This window comes from Lissotriton vulgaris, unplaced genomic scaffold (genome assembly GCF_964263255.1).
Source record: "Lissotriton vulgaris unplaced genomic scaffold, aLisVul1.2 SCAFFOLD_1007, whole genome shotgun sequence".
In the NCBI taxonomy this organism is placed as follows: domain Eukaryota; kingdom Metazoa; phylum Chordata; class Amphibia; order Caudata; family Salamandridae; genus Lissotriton; species Lissotriton vulgaris.
Genome location: NW_028253487.1, coordinates 618,100 through 645,530, shown reverse-complemented (window position 1 = coordinate 645,530; position 27,431 = coordinate 618,100). Strand labels below are relative to the sequence as shown.

At 46.3% G+C, this 27,431-nt stretch overlaps 1 protein-coding gene across 1 annotated transcript in view; it reads left to right on the top strand.

Moving 5' to 3' along the window:
* The first annotated feature begins 424 nt into the window (after nt 1-424).
* The window catches only part of LOC147660951 (pannexin-1-like), a 219,489-nt gene continuing 192,482 nt past the window's right edge, over nt 425-27,431 (top strand). The window contains exon 1 of the mRNA XM_086951414.1: nt 425-791. Coding sequence (XP_086807540.1) covers nt 425-791 — 367 coding nt within the window. The remainder of the gene's footprint in view (nt 792-27,431) is intronic.

Sequence of the window (27,431 nt, the reverse complement as noted above, 5' to 3'; positions counted from 1 at the left end):
CGATAAGAGCCTCGCCTCTGCTGCAGATTTCAAAATGCCACAGCGCTGCAACATAAATATGGCAGCACCTCTACAAATCGTCATTTCATTTCGTAAAGTTTCACTGAAAATAAATAAACCATTGAGCTTTGTTGATATGAACGTGCCACGCGCGTGAGATAAGAGGGTGGAAACCGCAATCATATTGGACTATCAACTGAGTGTTTGGAATGCGGTTTTCTTGAGGTAATTGTGTTCTGGTCTCGACCATCACCCGGTGTCGGTGTCTGGACTTGTTAGGGGTAGGGAGAGCTGCGGTGTACGGACACTGATTTGTGCTGGTTTGTAATCCGCACACGGCGGCAGTGATGCGCAGACCGGGACAAGAGGGGAGCTGAGGTGAGGTGAAAGCTTGGGGCGGGGAGCGGCGAGCCACTGAGCGTGTATGGGACAGACACGTGCTCTATCAGTGCCCCGCAGCCCAAAGCCCAGCACCATCCCGCTCAGTGGTACCCTGTCCGCCCGCGGGACAGCCTCAGGCAGGCGCAGCACACCCGCAGCCCCAGGACAGGCAGGCAGGCTCAGCCCACCCGCAGCCCCTGGGACAGGCAGGCGCAGCCCACCCGCAGCCATGGCCATCGCGCGCATCGCCGCCCAGTATGTCTTCTCGGACTTTCTGCTGAAGGACTCGTCCGAGAACAAGTACAAGGGGCTGCGGCAGGAGCTGGCCGTGGACAAGATCATCAGCTGCATGGCCGTCGGGCTCCCGATCCTGCTCATCTCGCTGGCCTTCGCGCAGGAAATCAGCACGGGTAAGAGCCGTCAGAGAGCCAGGTGCCCTCGGCTGGTGGCTGCTAACACCCCCGGTCACTCTGCAGCAACAGGCACACTCAGGAGGGGCGTCCTCCCGCACCGCCTCCCTCCCTGGCCCAGCACATGTATCTGTTATGAACACACGCCCAACACACGTCACCTTTGGGATCGTCCAAGAGGAGTGTTGAGGTCTTTAAGTGGGATGAAAAAACTGAGGGGGGCGGGGGTCTCTCAAAGGGCGTGTCTGATGTTATGAAGGGCGTGGCTTAGAAACAGGTATGTTAAAAAAGTGTGCTTAGCATAGTGTGCCGTCTGACTGTTATTTTGCTGCATCTGTTATTGCATCCAGATATTTAATACAAGTAACATTATTTACACCTGCAACAAGTCAGGACTGTTGGTTTTGTCAATGGTTGTTAGTTAAATACGATAAATAAGCAACAACTACAGCATCCTTGTATATAAATTAATATTGCAAATGCATTAGTTCTGACATGATGAGACTGAAAGAGCTATTATGAGTCTCTTTGAAGTTATATCAGAGGCGGTGAAGCGTGGTACTGCTGCAGATATTTTCACCTTGACTATCATGGCGGAAATGGAGAGCCCGATAGGGACCCGTCTCAGCACTTGCTTTTTAGAACTGCTGGTGCTGAGCACCGGCAGGACCCGGCCCACTTAAAGGCCTTGGAGTGTTTCTAGAATTCGGGGGATAACTTGTATTTGCACGTGTTTGCATTTGAGAGTTAGAGGTTTTATGTGCAAGAACGCAGCGCAGTAGTCCGCGCCTGAGTCGGAATTGTTGACGTGTGTGCACGCGCGTCATGTGTCCAGACACGATTTACATCTCCGCTCAATCTATTCTATACAAACCACCCTGCGTCCTCTAGAAGTGCCGCGTGCAGAGACAATGCTACCTTAGTACACAAGAGTAAATACCCCCCACTCAAGTACAGATCGGGCCACCCGGAAACACACACAAGTAACTGCACAGACCATCCTCTCACCGGCCACTCGCAGAGCCCCCTTCTCTGCTGGGCCAGCCCCAAGAAGCAGGCTGCACTGCGCCATCTGCAGGTACCGCCCAGACGTTACCTCATCTCCACGGGACTCCATCTCGACAGGATTCTATTATCGTAATCTTAACTGGACATTTCAGATGTAGTGATTTATACAAAAGGTCAAATTTAAGTGCGTTTTCTTTAATTTGAGTTATATTTTTCGAAATGTATGCGCCGCACGCCTCGTATTTTCACGTGTTTCCAGAGCTTGCAGTTTAAATTGTATTTTTAGTAGCAGAACCGTCTCACCTGTTGGAGTTGCACCACCACCACTTCGGGCAGTGGTCGCGGGGTTTTCCATAAGAGACTGTTTCTTAGAGACAAGGCTTGTAGGGCGATTCTCAAGTCAACAAGCACTGGCAAAGGCAATAGGTCTTGCATTGGAAACTATTGTCTCTGCCAGTCTCTTTTATTCTTGCTTCACAGCATCTGTAAAAAAAATGCCGCTGCTGTACAGTATCATCAAGGGGGAAAAGAGCGCAATGACGCAGCAACTTCATTTTAGGGGTATGCGCATGCATCATTTGTCACGAGTCCTCTGTGTATTGATGAATAGAACAAAAATATGAGAATGAAGTAGCGAGAAAGCGTTTTCCTTCAAAAAGCAGAAGGGCCAGTAGCAACTTGGCTAGACCGATTGCTAAAAAAAAAAAGATGAGACTGAAGTAGGGCAAAAACATTTTCCTTTGGAAAGCCGAAGGACCAACAGCAACTTGCTGCCAACCCTCCAAGAAGAAATCTAATAAAATTTTTTTTAAAAAAATCAGAAAAGCCAATAAGTTTCATGAAAGCAAGAGCTATTGGGTTGGCCGCTGTGTTTTAGCAATGCTGTACACCAGCATGGCTGCTAATCAGCATGGCTGGAAGTTAGTGTGGGAGAGTGAATTATCGAGTGGAATGGAGTGCTGTGGAATTGCATAGAGTGGAGTATCGTAGAGTGGAGTGTCGTAGAGTGAAATGGCTTAGAGTAGATTGAGTGGCGTAGATTGGAGTGCCATAGTGTGTCATTGAGGAGTGGTGTAGAATGGTGAAGCTTGGAGTGGCGTAGAGTGTCGTTAAGTGGAGAAGAGTGGTGTCGTGTGGATTTTCACTGAGTGGAGTGAAGTAGAGTACCGTACAGTCGAGTGGCATACAGCGGAGAAGAGTGGAGTGGCTTACAGTGGAGTAAAGTGGAGTGGAGTAGCATACAGTGGAATAGAGTGGCGAAGAGTGTCATAGAGAGAAGTGGCATGGAGTGGAGTGCTTTAGAGTGCAGTGGAATGGACCAGAGTGGAATGACGTACATTGGAGTGGCATAGAATAAAGTGGAGTGCCCTAGAGTGGAGTGGCATTGAGTAACTTAGAGTGGATTGGCTTAGAGTGAAGTTGTGTTGTAGCGTGGAGTAGAGTGTTGGGGAGTAAAGGGGCATTGTGTGGTGTGGAGTGATTCATGTGATATGTGCCAGCCTGAAGCTGCTGTGTGAGGGTGTGTGTGTAACCTAAAAAGATGAAACTCAAGTGTGTGTGTGAGTTTTTGTAATGTAAATATGTGAAACACAAATCCTCTTAAAGCCGGTTGGAACCATGCCGGTTTGGAAAATGAAATCAGCCCAGCTGACTGATGAAGTTCAAAGATGTGAGAGTGATGAAGATGCTAACCAATGGTAAGTAATGGTTGGGCTTTAACCGCATGCGCGCTAGCGCAATTCCGCTCCTGTGCTGAGTTTTTTAAAACCGCACTTTACGTGACGAGCTGGGCTCGTCATCAGCGTGCGAGGAGGCTACGCCATGACGAGCCCAGCTCGTCATCAGCGTGGAAGGGGTTAAGACCTTTTTGAGTGTGTTTAAAATCACTACATCTCAAAGAGACTACGCATACACGCTGCCTCAGACAAGACTAAAAAAGAATATTTCTTTTGAGGTTGAGGACGCCAAAGAAGGAGCGGGTCGTCTAGCACAAGGGTGGGAGCAACTAGGAGTGTGGGGAGAAGCACACGAAAGAGTATGGGGAGAAGCTTCATATTTTAACTAATAAACATTGTTACATCAACAATTACATTTACAAGCCTCTCTCGCCCGTAGAAACACGGCGCTGTAAAGTAAAGGATTAACAAATACCCACACGGATAGCATATATCTTTTCTGGAAAGACAGCTCAGAAATAAAGGAGGCATGTCTCGTGCAGCATCACAACAGTAAGACGGTTATGGTATACCTTCACCTGCACACCATTTGTCCCAAATGTCTTTAGTTATGCTCACTCTTTTGGATCTACCGAAAAAATCCAAACCTATACACAAGCTAAACAAAGTGAGGAGCACAACCAGAAGTACTTGCGAGAGTCTAGAAACATTTCTTGCACATCTCACTGCTTTTAACCAAAATTGCAACACAATTCCTGACCGCAAACGATCATATGATAAACAACATTTCCAAGATGAAAAGCCTACGCGTTTCGTCCCTATTCGCTTGGGACTTCTTCAGGGTGACGTTCTGTGTGGTTGAAAGCCTAATCTTTAAACACCAACTGTCTGTGTAATCTTTCCCATCCACTCTTTAAGACCTCATACAACTCTTCTATGTTATGTTATGTTATGTTCTTTTATTTTATATAGCGCACAGATGGCGCAGCCAAGTGGCGTCCCGGCGCTTTGGAGATTGTGTAACACAACACAGCAGAGATGACCTAGAAAAAATGGAACTAAACTGTAGAAAATAGGAAGGTTTTTAATGCCTTCCTAAAAGGGAGCAAGTCGGGGATGGAACGGAGAGGGGCAGGCAAAGAGTTCCAGAGAGCTGCCGCCAGCACTGAGAAAGAACGTCCACCCATTCTAGCTTTTTTGAAGCGTGGCACAATGGCAAGATTTAATCCAGCGGATCGAAGGGCTCTAGAGGGGACATAATGAAGAATAGTCTGCGAAAGAATAGGAGGGGAAGCTAATTTAAGAATTTTAAAAGTTAAGCAAAGAGCTTTAAACTTAATTCTTTGCCCCACAGGTAGCCAATGGAGATCTTGGATAGTTCGACGAGCAGAGACGAACTTCGGAAGGCCAACCAGCATCCTGGCCGCCGCATTTTGGACCCTCTGGAGGCGGGTTAACTCTGCCTGATTCAGGCCCAAAAACAGAGAGCTGGCATAGTCCAGTCTGGTAAGAACCAGAGCTTGGACTATAATCTGTCTGGTGTCCGCATCAAAAAACTTGAAAATAAGTTGGAGACACTGCAGAGTACCAAAGCATGTGCCAGCCACACGTTTAGTGTGGGAAGTGAAAGAAAGTTTGTCATCGAACCACACCCCGAGGTTTCTAACTTCAGCCACGCTATAGCTTCAAGATCTGTTGTGCACATCAACAAAGCCAGTAATACTCTCCTGGTTTCCACTTGAGTCCATTTCCGGCAGTGTCCACATCCAAAAAAGTTTGCTGGTGGCAGATATGCGTGATATGGCCGATAGAAGTGAGGACAGAAAAATTGTAGGACCTCTATATTTAAAATCCATTTGGAATTAGAGAACGAGAAGTTTTCAGAAAAAATAGTGTTGAAAGGAACGAGACACCACAGATGGAATTGTTTGCGTTGTTAATGTGCTCAACAGTTCTTGAAGCTATAGAAGAGTTGTAGGAGGTCTTAAAGAGTGGATGGGAAGAATTACGCAGACAATTGGTGTTTAAAGATAAGGCTTTCAAATACACAGAACGTCACCCTGAAGAAGTCCCAAGCGAATAGGGACGAAACACGTAGGCTGCTCATCGTGGACATGTCTCATGCAGCAGTGTAGTGTAGAGGTTTAGGGAGGGGGTTTTGGGTTCAAGGAGGGGTGATGTTTAGAGTTGATGAGGTGTTTTTAGGGGTCAGGGATTAGTGGGGTTCAGGCATAGAAATGGTTTTAAGGGTTCAGGGATTGGTGGAATTTAGAGTTGGTGAGGATTTTTAGTGATCAGGAATGGGTGTTGTATGGAGGTAGTGAAGACTTTTTAGGTTTACGGATGAGTAGAGTTTAGGGGTGGTAAGTAGCTTGTAGAAGCCAGGGCTGGGGGGAGCCTAGAGGTGTTGAAGGGTATTTAGGGTCCACAGAATGGTGGCATTTAGAGTTGGTGAAGGGTTTTTATGGTTCAGGGTTGGGTAAGGTTTAGGAGTGGGGAAAGGTTTTAGGGTTCAGGAAGGAGTTGACTTTAGGGGTGGTGAGGAGATATCAGGGTCAGGGGTGGGTGGAGTTTCGGGCAGTGAGGGTTTTTTAAGGATTTTGGATGAGTGGAGTTTAGATGTAGGAAGCAGTTTTAGGGTTCTCGGACAGGTGGGGGTTAAGGCTGATGAGGAACTTTTAGGCATCTGGAGTGAAGGTGGTTAGGGCTGGTGAAGGGTTTTAAGTGATCTGGGCCCAGTATTGTTTAGAGGTGGGCAGGGATTTATAAGTGTCAGAGATGGGTGGTGATGTGTTTTAAAGCTTCAGGCAGGGGTAGGGTTTAGTCATAGAAAGTGTTTTTAGGGTTCATGAATGGATGGAGTTTAGGCATTAGGGATGGGTGTAGCTTGGGCTTAGTCAGGGATTTGTAGGGGGCAAGAATAGATGGTGTTCAGGAGTTTTGAGGGGGTTGTGGATGGATGGTGTTTACGGGTGGTGAGGGGTACGCAAATTATAAGCTTTCAAAATTATTGACAATGTAAAAGATATGAATCCGAAGTTATGTCCCCTGAAGTAAAGCACTGAAATAAACATCTCCGGTAAAAATATTTCTTAAAGTAAGATGTACAAACATTGCATTTGTGCCTACAAAATAAGCATGCAAAATGCAATTTCGATAAAAAAGACATATATGAATTGATTTTTATAAGAATTGATTTTTATGATATTGTAAATGCCATTCATCCTGAGATTTTCCATTAAACCGGTTAGGTGAAATGGTTTCATACTAATGGTATTCCAGGAAATTTATTTCTATGAAATCACACACAACCATGTGCGCTATCACTGCAGTTTGTAGTCACCCCAACTTACTGTGTGACTCATAGGATCGGGAATAGAAACAAGTTAATCATTTGGAGTGAACTGATTGTTATGTATATATGTCTGAATATATGTATGTACGTGTGTATGTGTCTTTCTACGGCACGAAAATAGACAAAAGACAGTGGAGTACTGTCCATGATCAAAGTCTAGCATAAAGTTTAGGATTATTGAGGATTTTTTCAGTTCAAAGCAAAAACATAAGTAACTCGCAGGATGTTACTGATGAAGAGGAAATCTCATTTAAATTGTAGGGATGCGTCATAATCACGTGTAGAACACTTCCGCATATAACCATTCAAATTATGTTAGCATGAGGTGTTAAAATTGTGAACCGTATTAACGTAATTATTTGACATGCTTTAGTTATGGATAAATGTTATGGAGAATTAACATAGGAAATAAATGTAATTAGCAGAAAATCGTTAACATGTGAAACTCGTGCTGTGAAGCTGACACTACTCACTTATAAATTGTGCTTGACAAATGCCATTTTCTAATTAGTAGGTAAATGTATTAATTGAAATGCTAATAATGGTTATGCAAATTGTATTGCTGTTAGCAGAAGTCATAGGCCTGAAATGCAAGTCCCTGGAAACTCTCCTTTAGATCAATAGTTGAGTTTCATGCGCATTGCATATTCTGTTCTTTCTCACGTTTCCATGGCAGGGGGAGAATGCATCTTTTAGGAATAGTAATGTCTTTGTTAAACAAGACAGGCAAGGAGAGAAGAATGGAAAGGGGCGACCACTCGGTCCCCCCGAACGTATGGTAGGGGGCCCGGATCCCCCCGGGAAACCATTTTGGGCGGGGGGCGTGTCACGGCTGGTATGCCCGAAGCGGCGTAGCCGGGGCGCGCCTTTTCCCGCCCAAGAGGGGTTGTCCTAGACACCTACACCGTTGGCCACGCCCCGTAGGCGTACCGGAGGAGGGTACACGCCCTCCCGAAGAGGAATAAAGAGAGCAGAAATCCGAAGAAGCATCCTCTTGTTCCTGTGCTTGGAAGCTGCACCCACTCGTTGCACGTGAGCCCTCAACGGAACAAGGAGCAATTTTTGAGAACTTGTAATTTTTGTGTTTCTCTTTCAGGACTTCGAGCCTTAGGGTCCAGGACCGTGTTGAGCAACAGGGATCGAATATCCGTTAAACAATGCCTGGCAAGAAGGCGGGAAAGAAGTCTGGGACTGATCAGATGCTTCGCATGCTGATAAAAGATATGGCGAGTATGAAGAAGCAGATGGCGGCAATGAACAATACGGGTAAACCGAAGAAGGTTATAGGCCCGGCATTGCCGGGAGTTGTCCCCGCGGGGAGGGGTAAAAGGGTCAGGAATAGGATGGCAGGGGAGGAGGTCCCGGTTCCCGAGTTACCCCCGGCAAGCCCGGTCGTTCCAGTCGAGGCCCCGGTACCGATTCCAGACGCGGGTCAACCGATTCCGGTTGTTGTTACGCCCGCCAGCGAGGAGGACATGCCTCCCGAATAAGCCACCCAGTTAGCCGCATGGCTTGGCAGAAAGACAGGGGGTGCTATGGCACCGGGAGACACGGCCGAAGAGGCCAAGTTACTAATGCAGCAGTTGCGGCAGTCACGAGATGCCGCGAAGGCGAATCTCCCTCTTGTCCCCCCACAGGTGACCTCGGAAGGACCGGCAGCTGGTGTCGAAAAAACGGCAGGAACAGCAATGGAGCCGGGTAAGCAAGCATTGCCAATGGCAAGGGAGGGGTCTTTGCCCTCAAGACGGGAGAAGGTGGTCCAGCATATACCGTTGGCCACGAAAGAATTGATATGGGCTGATAAGTACGTGAATATGTTTTCCCTGCTAACTGACCATCGCGAGATGGAGTATGTTAAGACACAGAAGGATTTGTGGCACCCGAGTGTATGGCGAGCAAAAATGGCGGGATTCAGGGTTGATGAGACAATCTCAAATTGGGCCAAGGCCTTTGCGATGTTTTCTGCAATTATTGGGGAACGTAAGCCAGAGGTTTTGACCGAATTGTCTTGCTATCAGGCACGAATAATGGATTTTTATGAAACGTATGAGGGCGATGAATGGTTGGGTTACGATATGAAATTTCGTAAGGCCAAGGAGTACGATTCATCTCTGACGTGGGATTGTCTCGACTCAATCTCTTGGCAGAAGCAGCTCCTGCCAGGCGCGACGAAGTCGTCCTCGCTTGGCAGGAATGGGTCGGGGCCTTCCAGCCAGCAGCCTGTGGCGCCCTTTCGAGCGGGCCCGCTGGCGACCAACAACCACGGAATAGTGGGAATGGGGGTAGGAAAGGGGTCTGTTGGAATTTTAACAGGGGCAAGTGCACAAGGCCACAAGGGACATGTAAGTTCAGACATGAGTGTGCAGGTTGCGGAAATTCTTCACACCCCGAGAGTTCGTGCAGAACCAAGAATGGTGATACAGGGGGTAGAGGAGGGGCCAAACAGGTCTGAGGGGGACCATTGTGTACCGCTACCTACCCCCGTGGATATCATGGCAATGATCCCCTGGCTAAACGAATACCCTGATCATGTCTCCGCTGGGGTGTTGAGGACCGGCTTCTTATATGGTTTCCACATCCCGGCGGGGGATTTTCGTGGGGAATCACTTTGTAGAAACCAACTGTCGGCTCAGCATAATCCAGCGGTGGTTGAGAGGAAGATTGCGAAGGAGGTTGCCCTTGGCCGGGTTGCTGGCCCATATAGGCACCCGCCAGTAACTAATTTCATCTGTTCCCCGTTGGGAGTAGTTCCCAAGAAGGACCCGGGGGAATTTAGGCTGATCCATAACTTGTCAGCTCCGAGGGGTCTTTCGGTGAACGATGCGATTGACCCGGGAGTTTGTTCGGTGCGGTACGCATCCTTCGATGATGCCGTCGCCATGTTGAATCGCCTGGGGCCCGGAGCACTGATGGCGAAGTCAGATATCGAGTCAGCGTTCCGGTTGCTCCCGGTACCCGGTACACCCACGTGATCAGCGTCTGTTAGGCTTTGTGTTCCAAGGAAGTTACTACATGGATAGATGTATGCCAATGGGTTGCTCCATCTCTTGTGCTTATTTTGAGAAATTCAGTTGTTTTCTGCAATGGGCGTTCACCAAAGCCACTGGCCATACCCGGGTTATGCATTACCTAGATGATTTTTTGTTCTTGGGGGCAGCCGGCGACACACAATGTGCGCAGGCGTTACAGGAATTTTGCACTCTCATGAAGGGGTTCGGGGTGCCATTGGCACCAGGTAAGACGGTTGAACCATCTACTTCACTCGAGTTTCTTGGAATTGAGCTCGATTCTGTGGAGGGATGTTTCCGTTTGCCGGTGGGGAAGGTAGCGAAGTTCAGGGCTTCCCTCGAACTGTGCATTAGCAAAGAGAAAGTTACTCTCCATCAGTTACAACAAGCAGTGGGCCAGCTTAACTTTGCCCTAAGAGTGATACCAATGGCCCGCCCCTTTTCCCGCTCTATTGCACAAGCCATGGTTGGTCTCAAGGAAGGACACCATCGCACAAGACTGTCTGCAGAGGTTCGCCAGGACATGCGCATATGGTTGGCATTTCTGGCGGATTTCAACGGTCGAGTGGTGTGGAACAAGCCGCCAGCGTCCTCTGACGAGCTGGGTTTGTGGACCGACTCGGCAGGGAGCGTGGGATTTGGCGCCTTCTTTGGTAATCGATGGTCGGCGCAAACATGGCCGACGTGGTGGCACACCAGCGGGCTCACAGGTAACATTGGGTTTCTCGAGTTGTTCCCCATTTTTGTGGCTCTGAAGGCATGGCCGGATGAGTTCCGAGATCGCTCCGTGGTGTTTTGGTCCGATAATATGACTGTAGTTGAATGTATAAATAATCAGGCAGCACGCTGCAAGTGGATATTGAGATTACTGAAGGAAATTGTACTACTTTGCATGAGACTGAACCTACAATTCAGGGCGAAGCATGTGCCAGGTGTACTGAACCAGGCGGCTGATGCACTCTCTCGTTCACACATGCAGGCTTTCAGGGGTTATCTACCTTCCGCGGACCTAGCGGCGGCACCATTTCACGAAGCACTATGGCTACTCGGTGCCCCGGATTGCAAGACCTCGTGGCAGCAAGCTTAGCCCCCAGGACAAGGAAGGCATACGAAGGAGCGTTTCGTTCCTATTGTGCATTTTTCGGTCCGACAGGAGGGGACAATTGGGGTCAGGAGGAGTATGTCCTGAAGTTTCTAGTAGCACTGCACAGGGCAGGCCGATCAGCGGCAACGGCCAATAGGCACCGGGCCGCCATTGCATTCATGGCGCAGGCGCATGGCATCAAGGACCGACATCTTCCTTTTTGGTAAAGAAGGCCCTTCGTGGTTGGCAACGCCTTGAGGGTTGTAGAGTAGATGAGAGGCGCCCGATTGGGTTAGAAAGGCTGTCCCTGCTGATGTCGATACTCCCCACGACTTGTTCCTCCCAGTTCGAGGCAGTGCTGTTCCGGGCCGCTTTCGCATTAGCGTTCCATGGGGCTATACGGGTGAGCGAGCTGGTTGCAAGAAATAAGAATGATGTGGAGGGGGGTCTGTGTCAGGATCACATTCTGATTAAGGGTGATTCAATGGTGGTCACAATTACCAGGTCCAAGACCGACCAGGGTGCTATGGGAGACAGTATTGTTGTCCAGCGCATGCGAGGGTCCCCCATGTGCCCGGTGATGTGCGTTGAGGAATATTTGGCGTGAAGGGCGGATGCATGGGGGGGAAGCCTGCTGAGACACATCGACGCCACCCCACTGACGAGGTTTCAGTTTCAGAGGGTGCTAACAATGGCAATCGCAGTGGCAGGCTTGGACCCGGGCGATTTCGGGACCCATTCCTTTAGGATAGGGGCTGCTACAGAGGCTACAGCCAGGGGTCAGAGTGTTGAGCAGGTGAAACAACTGGGACGATGGTCCTCGAACTGTTATAAAAGGTATGTGCGGTTGCACATGTTGTGAAGTCAATGTTATGCACTCACGCTTCTTGTCTTCTGTTTGGTTTACAGTTTCGCGAGCATACTATGCGGGGCGGACTGTGCAGTCGACCCGGCACCTGGGGACCAGCGGTCAGAGATCACCGGCTGAGGAAAGAGTGGTGTGGGTCGTGGGCCACTCATACGTGAGGCGGGCCGGGGACGTATTCAAAGCAGGTGACGTGACTCACGCAGCTGGGGAATACGGGTACATGGTGACCTTCCACGGAAGGGGCGGGCTCTGTATTGACCAGTTTCAATGTTTTGTCGAGGAACTGTTAGGGCGGCAGAGGTCACCGCCGTCTGTAATCATAGTACACATGGGGGGCAATGACTTGGTGACACTCGGTCGGCGAGTACTACTCGAGCGAGTTCTGCCTACTGTTAGCTGGCTGGCGAGAAGGATCCCGGGGTGCACGATAGCATGGTCCCACATGATTCCCAGGAAGGTGTGGCGGGGGGGCCTCTCTGTGGCAGCACTGAATCATTCAGTAAAAAAGGTCAACAACAAACTTGGAAGGTTGTTTCGCTCGGCGCAGTTGCACAGTATTCCGCATGGATGTATTCGGGGTGATCACATGTATCTCGATGATGGGGTCCATTTGTCCCGGGAGGGGAATGTCTTACTCATAGGAGACTTCATAGCATGGTTAAGGGGTTTGTAAAAGCATGACCTTTAGTAGGAGTTTGTGGGGGGGCCGGATAGCCGGTCAACTATCCGGCCTGTGGCGGTAAGGTCATGATCGGTGAGCAGTAATTTCAAGGTCCCTAGAGGGGGGGCGCCACCCACTATGGTGGGAGCGCCCAGGGGGAGGCGGCCATTGGCCCCTCACACGGGGAGGCGGCACCCACTAAGTATGGGTCGCCTAAGGGAAGGCGGTCATAGGCCCCTTCCACGGGAGGAGGCGGCTGGATGCCCCTCCTACGAATTTCCCGGGGCCCGGACATCCGCGACAGCGGATGTGATAGACAGTGTGGGGTGGGAGGGGGGTCCACGCTACCTTCGTACAGACACCTCACACGTCCTCGGACGACCGTTAAGATGGCGTCGAGTTAAAATAGGGGGCCCCCGCAAAGACAAGGGAAATTGGAGTTGGCACAGAGGTACAGTCCTCTGTGCGCCCGCCCTCACATCGTGAGGGGGAGAGTTCTGGTAGTAGGGATCTGACACCGGTTGCGACCTTGCCGTTGGCCCGTAGTGCTAGGATGTACAATTTTAATTTAGAAAGTATGCATTTGCAGGATGTTAGACTCGGCTAGGAAAACCTTTGTACTAGAGATTTGTTAAGGTTAGCCAAAGAACGTGTCTTCATCGAAATGTAATAAATGAAAATTGTACATGATATGAAACTGTTATTTTAATGTTTAATTTTGTTTCATATTTTAATAAATACGGCCGGGAGGGTAACTCCCTCCCGCCTTCCAAAAGTTCAGAACTGCGTCCGTCTTCCCATCCTTGGGGATTGTGTTGGGAGGGGGTGACAGGCATCCCGGCCATATGGAAAGGGGCGACCACTCGGTCCCCCCGAACGTATGGTAGGGGGCCCGGATCCCCCCGGGAAACCATTTTGGGCGGGGGGCGTGTCACGGCTGGTATGCCCGAAGCGGCGTAGCCGGGGCGCGCCTTTTCCCGCCCAAGAGGGGTTGTCCTAGACACCTACACCATTGGCCACGCCCCGTAGGCGTACCGGAGGAGGGTACACGCCCTCCCGAAGAGGAATAAAGAGAGCAGAAATCCGAAGAAGCATCCTCTTGTTCCTGTGCTTGGAAGCTGCACCCACTCGTTGCACGTGAGCCCTCGACGAAACAAGGAGCAATTTTTGACCCACCCACCAGCCCCTTATGGCAACGTTAGTACTGCAATAAAGTGATTTGCTTTGATAACGTCTTTTTTCTCTTGGTTTAGTGGTTAATAAAAATGTCAATGTTGGTACTGCAATAAAGTGATTTGCTTGATAACATCTTCTTCCTTGGTTTAGCGGATGATAACGGTCTAGTTTAATGATGTGATGAATGTATAGTAAGATAGATAAATATTGCAATGTACAGTTAATTTTCTTCTTAGTTCGTAAACAAACGTCGTATTTATTTTTTGGTCGGGCGGTAAGGTCATGATCGGTGAGCAGTAATTTCAAGGTCCCTAGAGGGGGGGCGCCACCCACTATGGTGGGAGCGCCCGGGGGGAGGCGGCCATTGGCCCCTCACACGGGGAGGCGGCACCCACTAAGTATGGGTCGCCTAAGGGAAGGCGGTCATAGGCCCCTTCCAGGGGAGGAGGCGGCTGGATGCCCCTCCTACGAATTTTCCGGGGCCCGGACATCCGCGACGGCGGATGTGATAGACAGTGTGGGGTGGGAGGGGGGTCCACGCTACCTTCGTACAGACACCTCACACGTCCTCGGACGACCGTTAAGATGGCGTTGAGTTAAAATAGGGGGCCCCCGCAAAGACAAGGGAAATTGGAGTTGGCACAGAGGTACAGTCCTCTGTGCGCCCGCCCTCACATCGTGAGGGGGAGAGTTCTGGTAGTAGGGATCTGACACCGGTTGCGACGTTGCCGTTGGCCCGTAATGCTAGGATGTACAATTTTAATTTAGAAAGTATGCATTTGCAGGATGTTAGACTCGGCTAGGAAAACCTTTGTACTAGAGATTTGTTAAGGTTAGCCAAAGAACGTGTCTTCATCGAAATGTAATAAATGAAAATTGTACATGATATGAAACTGTTATTTTATTGTTTAATTTTGTTTCATATTTTAATAAATACGGCCGGGAGGGTAACTCCCTCCCGCCTTCCAAAAGTTCAGAACTGTGTCCGTCTTCCCATCCTTGGGGATTGTGTTGGGAGGGGGTGACAGGCATCCCGGCCATAGTTACAATTTCATGGATTGGAGGTGATAAAAACAGAGACGGTTTCACACAGAAGGCATGGGAACCAAGGAAACTTGTTGCGATGAAGGCTCATGGACAAAATCATGGAAAAATATATCCCGAACTGCAGCCAGAGTGTATGGCGTGATGTGAAGTGCATCATGGGAAATACTACCTGCGGATAACTGTTTGCTGGAATTAGGGAAAGTGCCCACTTCTTTCTTGCCTTCAGAGAGAGAGCATCTCTGAACGAGCTCTTTCTATTGATAGTGGCGTTATGCTACTTGACACACTGATGGTGGAGAGACTTCATAGGAAGACTTCACACACTGACACCTTTTTCTTTTTCCACTGAAAATGCTTATGTAGGGATGTCACCTTAGAGCCAGAGTAGGTATAGATTTATGCTCTACATTCATCAACCTTCGATGCCAGGAAATTTGAACTCAGGCTTCTGGATTCTCTGTATCCTACTTCTTGAATTAATGGTTCTGTTGATGCTGCACCGTAGAGTTGGCTTCATGCTAATTCTGTTGCATTTCTATAGCCTCATGTTGAGGTATCTCTATGTCCAGTTATTCTTGGATTTGTACTAAATTACCTAACTTAATCTAGTTGTCCGTGGATTATTATACGTTAAAAAGAATTGTTGATTAATTGTCTGTGTATTAACGATTTTCTCCCCTCTACACTTTCATACTGCGAAAAAAACACATCTAATTTGTGTATCTAGAATAGGTCTGGAACTATTGGACCTGGCCCTTTCATTACCAACAACACAAACACTTAAAGTAGAATCCCAAAGACAATTCCGTGGCGCATGCAAAATGCAGCGAGCACCATTCTGTAACCCTAAAACCACTCACTGGGTGGGCAATGCCACTCCCCGATCACACACATCTCACAGGACTTGCATCCTTTCACGTAGGAGTATGAGTGATTGCTACCAACACAATCTTCAACACAATATTTGGTGTAACACAATGGCCTGGGGGTAAAGCGCCACATAAGTATACTCACTTGCCTTCGCCAGTAGATGCAGGCAAAGAGGTGAAAATATAACAATCTAATAACTCCATGAGTTCTTAAAGAAATGCTTCTGAAGTTACGTATTTGCACTCAGTGGCTAGAATGCTCTATAACTCGGAGCTTACAGATGTAGTCCATAAGCACATTTTTCAGTGAGCCATTTTTTGCAGCTCTTTTAGTCACTGATGCTATCCATGCCTCAAACCGTCATTATGATTTTGGGCAGAAAGCCATCCGACAGCTCGTCGGAGGCTTTCTGCCCGACATCATAGGTTTCCGTCCGACTGCCGTATTATGATACTGGCGGTCGGAGGGAAACCTTTGGGGGAATTCCGCTCTACTTCTGACGATCCCACGGAGCTCATCGGGGCACCGGGTGGAATTGCAATCCCAAAATGGCAGCAGAGCTAGCCTCAGCTCCGCCATCGGGATTACAATGTCGTTTTCATCCTGCCCTTTCATGACGGTCCAACCACCATGAAAAGGCAGGCAGAAAGTGACTTTGGGGGGGCCCTAGCAGGACCCCATTCCCCTGGCCCTCCTCTATGGGGCCTGAGGGCTGGGGGCCATCTGTGGTGCCTGCCACACGGTGCAGGGAAGTTTGAAAACATCAATTTTTCTTTTGCAGCATGTGATGATGCCCTTTACTGGTCGTCGCACAAGCTGCAATAGAAAAATCGATGTTTCCAACCGCCCATAGGGTGTCGCAGCCCAATACTGTGGGTGGAAACACCAACTAATAGTCGGGCAGATTCCATCCCGCTAAGGTGTCGGTCAGGCACTCGTCCAATGGGCATCAGAATATTAAGCTCCAAAGCAGATATGCACCTCCTGCAGGTTTTAAATGTAATGCACGCTGCACAGCAGAAGCATTAGGTTTCCAGAAAAACACATAAGTTGAGCCTGTGAAACCTAAAGAAAGTTTGTTTTAGTCACACATTAAAGCCTGGTTAAGGAAAAACAATTGACACCACTGGGCTATAAACAATTCCAAATCACATAGCTGTTTTACTACTAACCCCAAAACAGACACATTGCAATCTTTTACCTCTTATTGACCCACCACAGTTCTTCTCTCATTCGTTCGCATTTTTAGTTCTGCCTTTTGACAGTTTCAGCAGTGCAGACTAGCTCATGTCATCTGTTCTAAACACAAGCATTGGCAAAGCCAGTAGGTTGCACCTATGTGAAGTTTTGTCTTTGTCAGTGTTCTAACCATGTACTCTGCAGCACAGTTGGAAGTAAAAAAAAAAAAAAGCACTGTGACGTTGCTACCGGTGTCCATATCACAGCGCTTTGTTTTTTGTTATGGCGGGGGGACAGTACAGACAACAGAAGGAGAGCGGATGGGTGGAGGGGAATGCAACACGGACAACAATGAAAGAGGTGGGTCCAAGCAATAATGGAAGGTGGAAAGGCAGGTGAGTGTGGGCAAACAGAGAGGACGGAGGGTACCTAAGAGGGAGGGGGCTAGCAGCAACAGAATGACAGTAGGTGGCTGAGAGGGAAGACAGAAAGCAACCACAGAGGGCTGCTGGGAGAGAGGAGGAAGCAATACAGGCAGCAACAGAGGAGGTAGGGTGGGGCAAGCAACACAGGCAACTACAGAAGGATTGGGGACAAGCAACGGGAAAACAATGGAGGGAGGAGGCAGATGGTGGGGGCAGGCTAGGCACCCAAGGAAGGAGAGGGCTAAGAAGATGGTCAGTGGCAGGGGCAGAAATGCACGAGGGAGCCACCGGAAAAGGGCGCGCTCTGGTAGAGTGTTTAAACTTAAAATAAAATGTAGCGCCTGCAAAAATTGAGTAGTGGATATTTTGGGCCATCATACTTCAGCTATTGGTTTCATGTGTTTTGCAGGGTTTGCCATTGCTTAGTTCAGGGCTTTTCAAACTGGGGGGCATCAAGTGATCTCAAAGGGGCGCCAAGCTCTAGTCATAAGAAGCATTATGCTGATAACAGTATTTTGTTTTCAGCAGAAAAAAAGAGCAGCAGTAAGCTGCTCTGTAAGGGGCCATCACTCACATCTTTTGCCATTCACATCCCGATGGGAGAAGGTGTCAAAAGAGAAGGAACTCCAAATATTCTTCAACCCCCCATTTCTAAGAATCACACTGCGGATATTTTTACATGTTAGTAAGCATGTCTGATCAAAATAGTATGTTTGGGAATCCTGTATGTTGTTGAATTTTTAAAACGATAATAGAACTTAAATGCAATGTTGAATTAAGTCTAGACATATTTAAACATTGGCAGTTTAATAGAAGAGCTGTCAAAAATTGAGAGGAGCAGTGATTTTTTTAATTAAAAAGGTTGAAGAGCATTGGCTTCGATGGACTGCACATCAAGTCTATGGCATTTTGTGAATGTTTACTTGGTCCCATTAGTGTTTCTGTATGTTTTGGTGCCGGGCATTGAGGAGCAGATTTACAAGAAAGTGACGCATCTCTACAGATGCGTCACTTTTCCTGCGCCACCATTAGAAACCCTTGCGCCCTATGAATGCGCCGTATTTACAATACTGTGCACCATGGCGAAAGGATTGACAGATGCATCAGAAATACTGATGCATCTGTTGACACAAAAGTCACACATTGCTGGAGTAGTGTCGCAAGCACAACGCAACTCCAGCAATGCAGGGGGAGGCCTATCCTCATTGCACTGCGTCACTCCTTACGCCTGCTTCAAGCAGGCATAAGAATTTGACGCAGTGGCGTCCTAGATGTGGTGCAGTGAAATCTTGTAGATTTCACTGCGTCACTTCTGCGAGGCTTTTTTGCGCTGGAACGCCCTCCTGCATACATTATACCTGACGCAGGTATAATGTGACGCAGGGCTTTACAACGTGACTATCTCCCTATGCTTTACGTTGTAAATGGGCCGCATTTTTACGCTGCTGCTGCGTCACAAAAAGTGACACAATAGCGACGCAAAAATGACGCAAGGGGCTTGTAAATCTGCCCCAAAGTATCTCGTTTGTTGAAGGGCAGATGTCAAATGACGTGTAGCTTTTAACTGAGAGGTTCCGTGTGTTCTTTGATGTATTTATTTTTCTGACACAACAACTTTTTGTTTGCTGATTAATGTTTTGTTTTATTTTGTTTAGAAAGTGTGTACTATTTACATCCTTAAACTGTTACATTAAGATTCTGTACCACTCATTAATCATCCTTGTGCTAATTTATTTTACTGTGCTGTCATAATAACATGTTGAATTTAGAGTGCTTTGTATTCACAAAATAAGATGCACTTACACACACACTTCTTAAAGGTGCAAGCAAAGTACTCCCCCTTAGTCAAAGTTTATTCGATGCAATATGTTGCCCTGTCCCTTTCGAGACAATTAAGGGCCACACATACATGGTCACCAACTATTGCCACATTCATCTCCAAACTAAAAGTCACAACTATTTTCTTGGCAGTGCCTTTTCAGAACAATTTTCTAAGAGTCATACAGTATTTTAACCATTGCAAAGATTGAAGAGATACAATCCGGATGTATGCCCGTTATCAGTCACAATAAACAAAACAAGAGCCGGGCAGCTAACGTTTTTTGAAGTAATGCACAACCTAGTATAAACAATTGCTAGGCTGGACAACGATTAGTGTTGTCACTTTTTGTATTTTATAAAAGATTATGAGCATAATTTTTTGAGCATCAAAAGATACACCACAACATTTGCAAAGGTTCACAAATACATTGAATACACCAAAAACAACAAATCAAATCAAATATACAACACATAAACAATTGTGATAAACATTAAGTATGGACAACTGTACAATGCCTCAACTAAATCTATCATTGAGGCACCAATCGTGAATGAAAATTGTACAAGTGGACTAACAGATGAAATACTAGCCTACTTGTTTCACCCACCACAGAATACACAGTGAATTTGTCACACGGTGCTGTAAATAGTGACAACGACCCCCCAGTCCATGTCCTGAGAAGAACCCGTTAATCGTCACTGGGTTCGAAACGCGTCGACGTCAAGCACCACCAAGATACCAAATAACTAGGGCGTAATAGGAATAAACTTCACACATTTCTACACTGCTGTTTAGTTTTTGTGTGTCTCCTATTTACAGCACCGTGTGACAAATTCACTGTGTATTCTGTGGTGGGTGAAACAAGTAGGCTAGTATTTCATCTGTTAGTCCACTTGTACAATTTTCATTCAGGATTGGTGCCTCAATGATAGATTTAGTTGAGGCATTGTACAGTTGTCCATACTTAATGTTTATCACAATTGTTTATGTGTTGTATATTTGATTTGATTTGTTGTTTTTGGTGTATTCAATGTATTTGTGAACCTTTGCAAATGTTGTGGTGTATCTTTTGATGCTCAAAAATTCTGCTCATAATCTTTTATAAAATACAAAAAGTGACTCAACACTAATCGTTGTCCAGCCTAGCAATTGTTTATACTAGGTTGTGCATTACTTCAAAAAACGTTAGCTGCCCGGCTCTTGTTTTGTTTATTGTATTAGAGTGGTCCAGGCCGGTCAGGGACAGGGCCCAAGCCTTCCCCAGTGTTTGTTCGTTATCAGTCACAGCAGAATAGAGTAAAATATTTCTAAATGGTACATTTATTAATCTGCAAAACAACCAAAACCTAAAACCGTTGGAAGAACTTAACAACAAAGTTGAAAGAAAATACACATTCAGTAAGTCTGGCTTTAATATGCCGTTGCATGTGAACAGTGTTTGCTTTTTCAAAGCTTGTTTGGTAAACAGACATAATATCGATTCCAAAATATCGTTTGGACAAAATATCGAGTAAAAAATATAGACTAGCCAAAATATCGACCAGACATAATATAGACTACAAAAATATCGAGTAATATCGATATTAATAGCCAAAATATCGAATCAAAAATATAGACTAGACATAATATCGACTAGATAGAATATAGACAAAAAAAATCAAAAATAAGGTAGTTATTAATAATTTTTAATAATTGTGTAATATAAATCTGTAGCGGGTTGTGGGTTTATAGGGGAATAGGGTGGGAAGTAATTTAATTATAATTAATTAATTATGTAAATTATTAATAATTGCTATTTAATTAATAATTGGTAAATAGTTAAAATATAATTGGTAAAAAATAATAAATAAATAATAATTAATTTTTAGTAAATTATTTTCTGTAGCGGGTTGTGGGTTTATAGGGGAATAGGGTGGGAAGTAATTTTATTATAATTAAATATTTATGTAAATTAATAATAATTGTTAATTCATTATTAATAGGTAATTAATTAAAATATAATTGGTAATTAATTATAAATATTTAATTGATAAATAATTATTATTTAGTAAATTATTTTCTGTAGCGGGTTGTGGATTTATAGGGGGATAGGGTGGGAAGTAATTTAATAATAATTAATTAATTATGTTAATTAATAATAATTGTTAAATAATTATTAATTGTTAATTAATTTAAATATTTATAAATATTTACCAATTATATTTTATTGATAAATAAATAAGATTTAGTAAATTATTTTCTGTAGTGGGTTGTGAGTTTATAGGGGGATAGGGTGGGAAGTTATTTAATAATAAATAATTAATTATGTAAATTAATTAAAATTGTTAATTGTCAATTAATTAATAGTCATTTTAACCCCTACGCTATCCAGCGCTTTCCCTACTGTTGCACCCACTGGAGTGGGAATAGCAATTTTAACCCCTACGCTATCCAACGCTTTCCCTACTGTTGCACCCACTGGAGTGGGAATAGTAATTTGTACCCCTACGCTATCCAACGCTTTCCCTACTGTTGCACCCACTGGAGTGGGAATAGTAATTTTAACCCTTACGCTATCCAATGTTTTCCCTACTGTTGCACCCACTGGAGTGGGAATAGTAATTTTAACCCTTACGCTATCCAACGCTTTCCCTACTGTTGCACCCACTGGAGTGGGAATAGTAATTTTTACCCCTACGCTATCCAACGCTTTCCCTACTGTTGCACCCACTGGAGTGGGAATAGTAATGTTTACCCCTACGCTATCCAACGCTTTCCCTACTGTTGCACCCACTGGAGTGGGAATAGTAATTTTTACCCCTACGCTATCCAACGCTTTCCCTACTGTTGCACCCACTGGAGTGGGAATAGTAATTTTAATCCCTCCGCTATCCAATGTTTTCCCTACTGTTGCACTCTATGGAGTGGGAATAGTAATTTTTACCTCTACGCTATCCAGCGCTTTCCCTACTGTTACACTCACTGGAGTGGGAATAGTAATTTTAACCCCTCCGCTATCCAATGTTTTCCCTACTGTTGCACTCTTTGGAGTGGGAATAGTAATTTTTACATCTACGCTATCCAGCGCTTTCCCTACTGTTACACTCACTGGAGTGGGAATAGTAATTTTTACCCCTAAGCTATCCAACGCTTTCCCTACTGTTGCACCCACTGGAGTGGGAATAGTAATTTTTACCCCTAAGCTATCCAACGCTTTCCCTACTGTTGCACCCACTGGAGTGGGAATCGTAATTTTTACCCCTACGCTATCCAACGATTTCCCTACTGTTGCACCCACTGGAGTGGGAATAGTAATTTTTACCCCTACGCTATCCAACGTTTTCTCTACTGTTGCACCCATTGGAGTGGGAATAGTAATTTTTACCCCTACGCTATCCAGCGTTTTTCTACTGTTGAATTCACTATAGTTGTTACAATAAATTTTAACCAATTTGCTATGCTACGGTAAAAATATTATATATGTTTAGTTAATAATATGTATTTATATATATATATATATTTATTATTTTTTTTATTTTTGTAATTTACATTAATTATTTATGAATATTACATTTATTTAATCATTTTAACTAAGTTTATATTAAATATATGTATTTTTATATTAGTTTTAACTTAATTTAAAGACATGTAAAAAAAACGATATTTTGACAGTCTATATTATTTACAGTCGATATTTTAGAGTCGATATTTTTGTACTTACCTGTATAAAGATAGAATTAGAAACTCGATATTTTGTCCCTCGATATTTTCTCATCGATATTTTTGCAAGTCGATATTAATGGGCTCGATATTGTTTCAGTGATCCAGCTTGTTTTTCATTATTGAGTGTTTTCAATCAAAGTGATTTTGGTTGCAAGAAGTAACAATATTTTGGGTGCTTCTTCCTGTAACCGTATATCTGCTCTTTTGTAATAATTGATCTGCACAGGGCTTGCTTTACTGTACGCTTGCACGTTGAACTGCGCGCCGCTGGTCGTTGGTTGTAGCGGTCTCGCGAGGGGGAGTGAACCGCCGTCGCCCACGGAGGAACCTAGGCTGCAGCATATGGTGGATTGTGCTCAAACATCAGATGAAAAACATCATTGACATTGTTGGTTTTCACACACACCAGCGAGAGCCCGGAGCCCTGCTTCATTGTTGGGAGAAGTGGGGGCTGGCCGGAGAGCCCAGCGAAAACGGCGGCCGAGACCGCCCAGAGGGAACTACAATCCCCAGCGACCATAGCGGCAGGAAGCCGCTCTGACCCGCGCCAGGAGGCGCAATAAAGCACGCCTACCCCCGGTGGAGCGGGGGACACACCAGCGAGAGCCCGGAGCCCTGCTTGATTGTTGGGAGAAGTGGGGGCTGGCCGGAGAGCCCAGCGAAAACGGCGGCCGAGACCGCCCAGAGGGAACTACAATCCCCAGCGACCATAGCGGCAGGAAGCCGCTCTGACCCGCGCCAGGAGGCGCAATAAAGCACGCCTACCCCCGGTGGAGCGGGGGACACACCAGCGAGAGCCCGGAGCCCTGCTTGATTGTTGGGAGAAGTGGGGGCTGGCCTGAGAGCCCAGCGAAAACGGCGGCCGAGACCGCCCAGAGGGAACTACAATCCCCAGCGACCATAGCGGCAGGAAGCCGCCCTGACCCGCGCCAGGAGGCGCAATAAAGCACGCCTACCCCCGGTGGAGCGGGGGACACACCAGCGAGAGCCCGGAGCCCTACTTGATTGTTGGGAGAAGTGGGGGCTGGCCGGAGAGCCCAGCGAAAACGGCGGCTGAGACCGCCCAGAGGGAACTACAATCCCCAGCGACCATAGCGGCAGGAAGCCGCTCTGACCCGCGCCAGGAGGCGCAATAAAGCACGCCTACCCCCCGCGTCGCGGGATCGCGCGCGGGTCGGCGCCGGGAGAAGCCTGGGACAAGGGCGGGGCCATCTAAGCCCATCAGAGGCCAGAGGAGGTCGGGGCGGGGCCATTCCCCTTGGCTCAGCATGAGGAGATGCGGAATAAGCACTAAAGGTACTGTTTCCCTTTACATATCCCCCTTAACAAATAGGTCCTTCCTATTTTGTCTACAAAGTGGCATCACTGAACTGTTTATATTGGAAAGATGGCTGATGTCTTCACCTGCACGGGGGGTTCCAGGAACGATGCCACGCACAGTGGCATGATCAGAGGAACATTGGATCACTATCTAAAGAGGGTAACGCTCCCCATTGTTAGGGACCTAGAGCGATTAGAGCGATCTCCCGCCCTGGATAGTTCGCTCAATATGTACTCTCCTTTACAGTTTGTTGATCCTGCTCCCGAGATATCATTACTGGAGGAACTAAACAACCTGTGTAAAACTACGTATGAACATGTGAAACCTGTCAATGTGAAAACTAATCCACCCATCTGCGCCATATCAAATTTTAGCCCTCGGCCTGTGGTAAATAAATTTACCCAGTCAGTTTTTCCGTATAATTATCATTACAAGACAGCTCATTCAAATGAGAGGCAGAGTCCGTGGTATCTGAGTCATACGGGTTTTAATGAAAAACCTCGAGGTTGGAGATCATGTTCCATCACCACTAGGGTTCGGGAAGGGACAGTCAACGTTTTATTAACAGTACACATTATATATAGTAAAGTAACATAATTGAATCCAATACAGTAGGCGTAACAGGTGAAAAGAAGAAGATAAGAACACATGTGCGTAACAAGGGGCGTGAAAGAAGGCGTGTAATAGGCGTACACGGAGGCGTATAATGTGAACGTAATGTAGACGTCACAGAAAGTGTCATAAGTGGGTGTGTGCACAGAGGTAATCTGCAGAGTCAGCAGGAAGTGCGGATGCGCGCGCGGCTAGCATGACGTGACATAGACGTGTAACTGGGGAGAACTTTAACACTAGTAGAGGAGACAGAAGTCTGGGATGTCAGAACGACCTGGACCTATAACATATCTAGTATCTTATGTTTGGAGGATGTATTATCTGAAGTAAAAGGACTCTCGGGCAGAGGCTAATCTATACTGGATGCTAGTGCGTGCATATATGTCTACGTGTCTACGTGCAGGGGCCATGGGCCTACTATGGCAACGGGAACTGTAAATTACTTGCATGGAGACAGGAAGGCTTGCTCTTTGCTCTGCAGCCGGGGAGATGTTTACCTAAATCACTAGACAGGAATGTATTTTCGAGGAGGCTGAACAGATAACTTGAAGGCAAAATACTGTCTTGGCAGGCAGGCCAGGTTGAGCCAGGCACCGCTTCGCTTGGCAGGAAGGAAGGCAGAGGTCAGGGATACGTGTCCATGCTGCAGCTTTCAGAGGCAGAAAGCATAAAGGGCTCGGAGACAGAAATCAGGGCCTAGCTCGGCAGAGCCAGGAAAAACGTAAAAGTGTACCATGTAAAGACGTTGGCATGGTATGGTTAGGAACGGAATTATCGATCCATTCATGGTGGATCTGAAAGAGGACATGTTAACGTTGGACGCAAATGTATTTGCGTCTTCATATTCGGTCATGGAGGGAAATTACATGTACTTGAAGCACGTACATGGAGACGTTGGGGTACACGTTAGGGGACATACTGGACCATAAAAATTTCAATTACCTCATTCCCTCCTTGTCCCCTACGTTCCCTTCAGGATATATCAATCTTCATGAGTCCATCGATCTGTTCATATAGCATCATTTGTTCATCTTTTCTCATTCGGGCATGAGAATGTGGACTTGGATGGGGAATACATGATGTGGCGCACAAGCCGCAAATCGCTGGCCCACATTGTAGACACAGACAACAACTAAATACTATGAGTAGGGCTATTCCAAGGAAGGATAGGACTTTCCATCCCCAGGCTGATATGATGCTCCAGAGCCAACTGGACCAAGTCCAGGTGCCTGGATTCTGGTGTATCTGACTTGCAATCTTGTGGAGCCGAGTTATGGCTCTATATACTGACGGTGCGTTATTTGGAATGAAAACACAACAACTGGATCCGATGACTCTACAAGCCCCGCCCCTATCTGCCAGGATGACGTCAAGGACGAGACGATTTTGAAGAACGACAAGTCTCATAGCAGACTGCTCTTCTGTTAAATTACCTAGGGCAAAAGTAGTTTCATTCACTACTGCTTCAAGGGTTCTGGTCAATTTACGTATCAGTTTACTATTTGAGACAGTTCCTAAATAAGGAAAGAATCCTTTATTGAAATCTGTGTATTGTTCCCATGTAGTTTCAGTATAATCGACAATCGGGAGATCTCTCTTGGGTCTAACATGAATGAGATGAGAATTTCTATGGTAGTCAGGTGGGGCTAGAAAAACAGGTGGCAATAGAAATGCAATGTAACAAGTACCATCCCAGTCTAGAGGTAAACGTATATAAGCTGTATGGCCACAAATGAAATAGGAATGTCGGGAAGCTTTGAATGTAGACTTGCCTTTATCACTGAATTCAATAACTGTATTACAATCGCTGTGTCCTAGATGTACTGAACCTTTCTTTCTAACGCAGAGGTCACCCTTCACTGGTAAAACTGATATTGAGGGTAAGTTCGAACTAGTTTCTGACTGGACGTTCAAAATCATGAGGCTAAGTGTAAAATTTCCTAATCCATATACTTCGTTTTCTAGATCGGTACCTGTCATTTGGGGAAGACCCTCCTTGTCTGGGAAACATGCTTTATTCATAACTGTATTCAGGTCTCCCCATATCCAATTACCTTGGGAAACTTTGGACTTACTATCTAACGAGGACATTAATGTAAACCATGCACCACATGAACCATTATGTGTAAACGGGTAAGGAAAAAGAGGCAGGGCTCCCGTCATTTTCTGGTAGGGAGGGAGTCGGCCACATACCCAGCAATTAGTGGCATTGCTGGTCTGGTGAGAATGATGTAACATACGGATGAAAGAATTGTTACGCAGTGCAAGTCGATAAGAAAGTTCGTGCGGGGGCAGATCACTAAAGGTGTGATCTGCAGTGTCATTAAAGGAAGAATGTGCTTGTATAGGAACATATACGTGTAACACATAGCTTAGGCATGTAATCGTAAGACTCAGAAAAAACATAACAAGTAAAAATACAATACATCGGCTACGGAGATTCTTGCAATATTTCTGTTTCTTGATCTCCTGTCTATCTCTCTCACTATGTGGGTCTATCTTGTACATGTCAGGAACCTGTCTAACCGCTTCACCCAGGGGGGGACTTAAACAATTAAACTGTCTGACTTACTAGACCTCAACTTTAATTTGTACTCCTGGGACGGAGTTTTCTCTACCAGGGGGAGTTTAGTATCAACGATTGGAATGTGGCAGTCCTGGGAAACAGTTTTTGGCGGAAGTCCATAACATTTTTTGACGTGGCTCGAGTGGAGCCAATTTTTTCTCCCTTCGAGTTTTACTGCAGTCCTTGTGGTCATAAAAACGATCTTAGGTTCCTTCCAGCGGGGCTCCAGAGGGCTCGACCGGTCGAAATTACGGACGTAC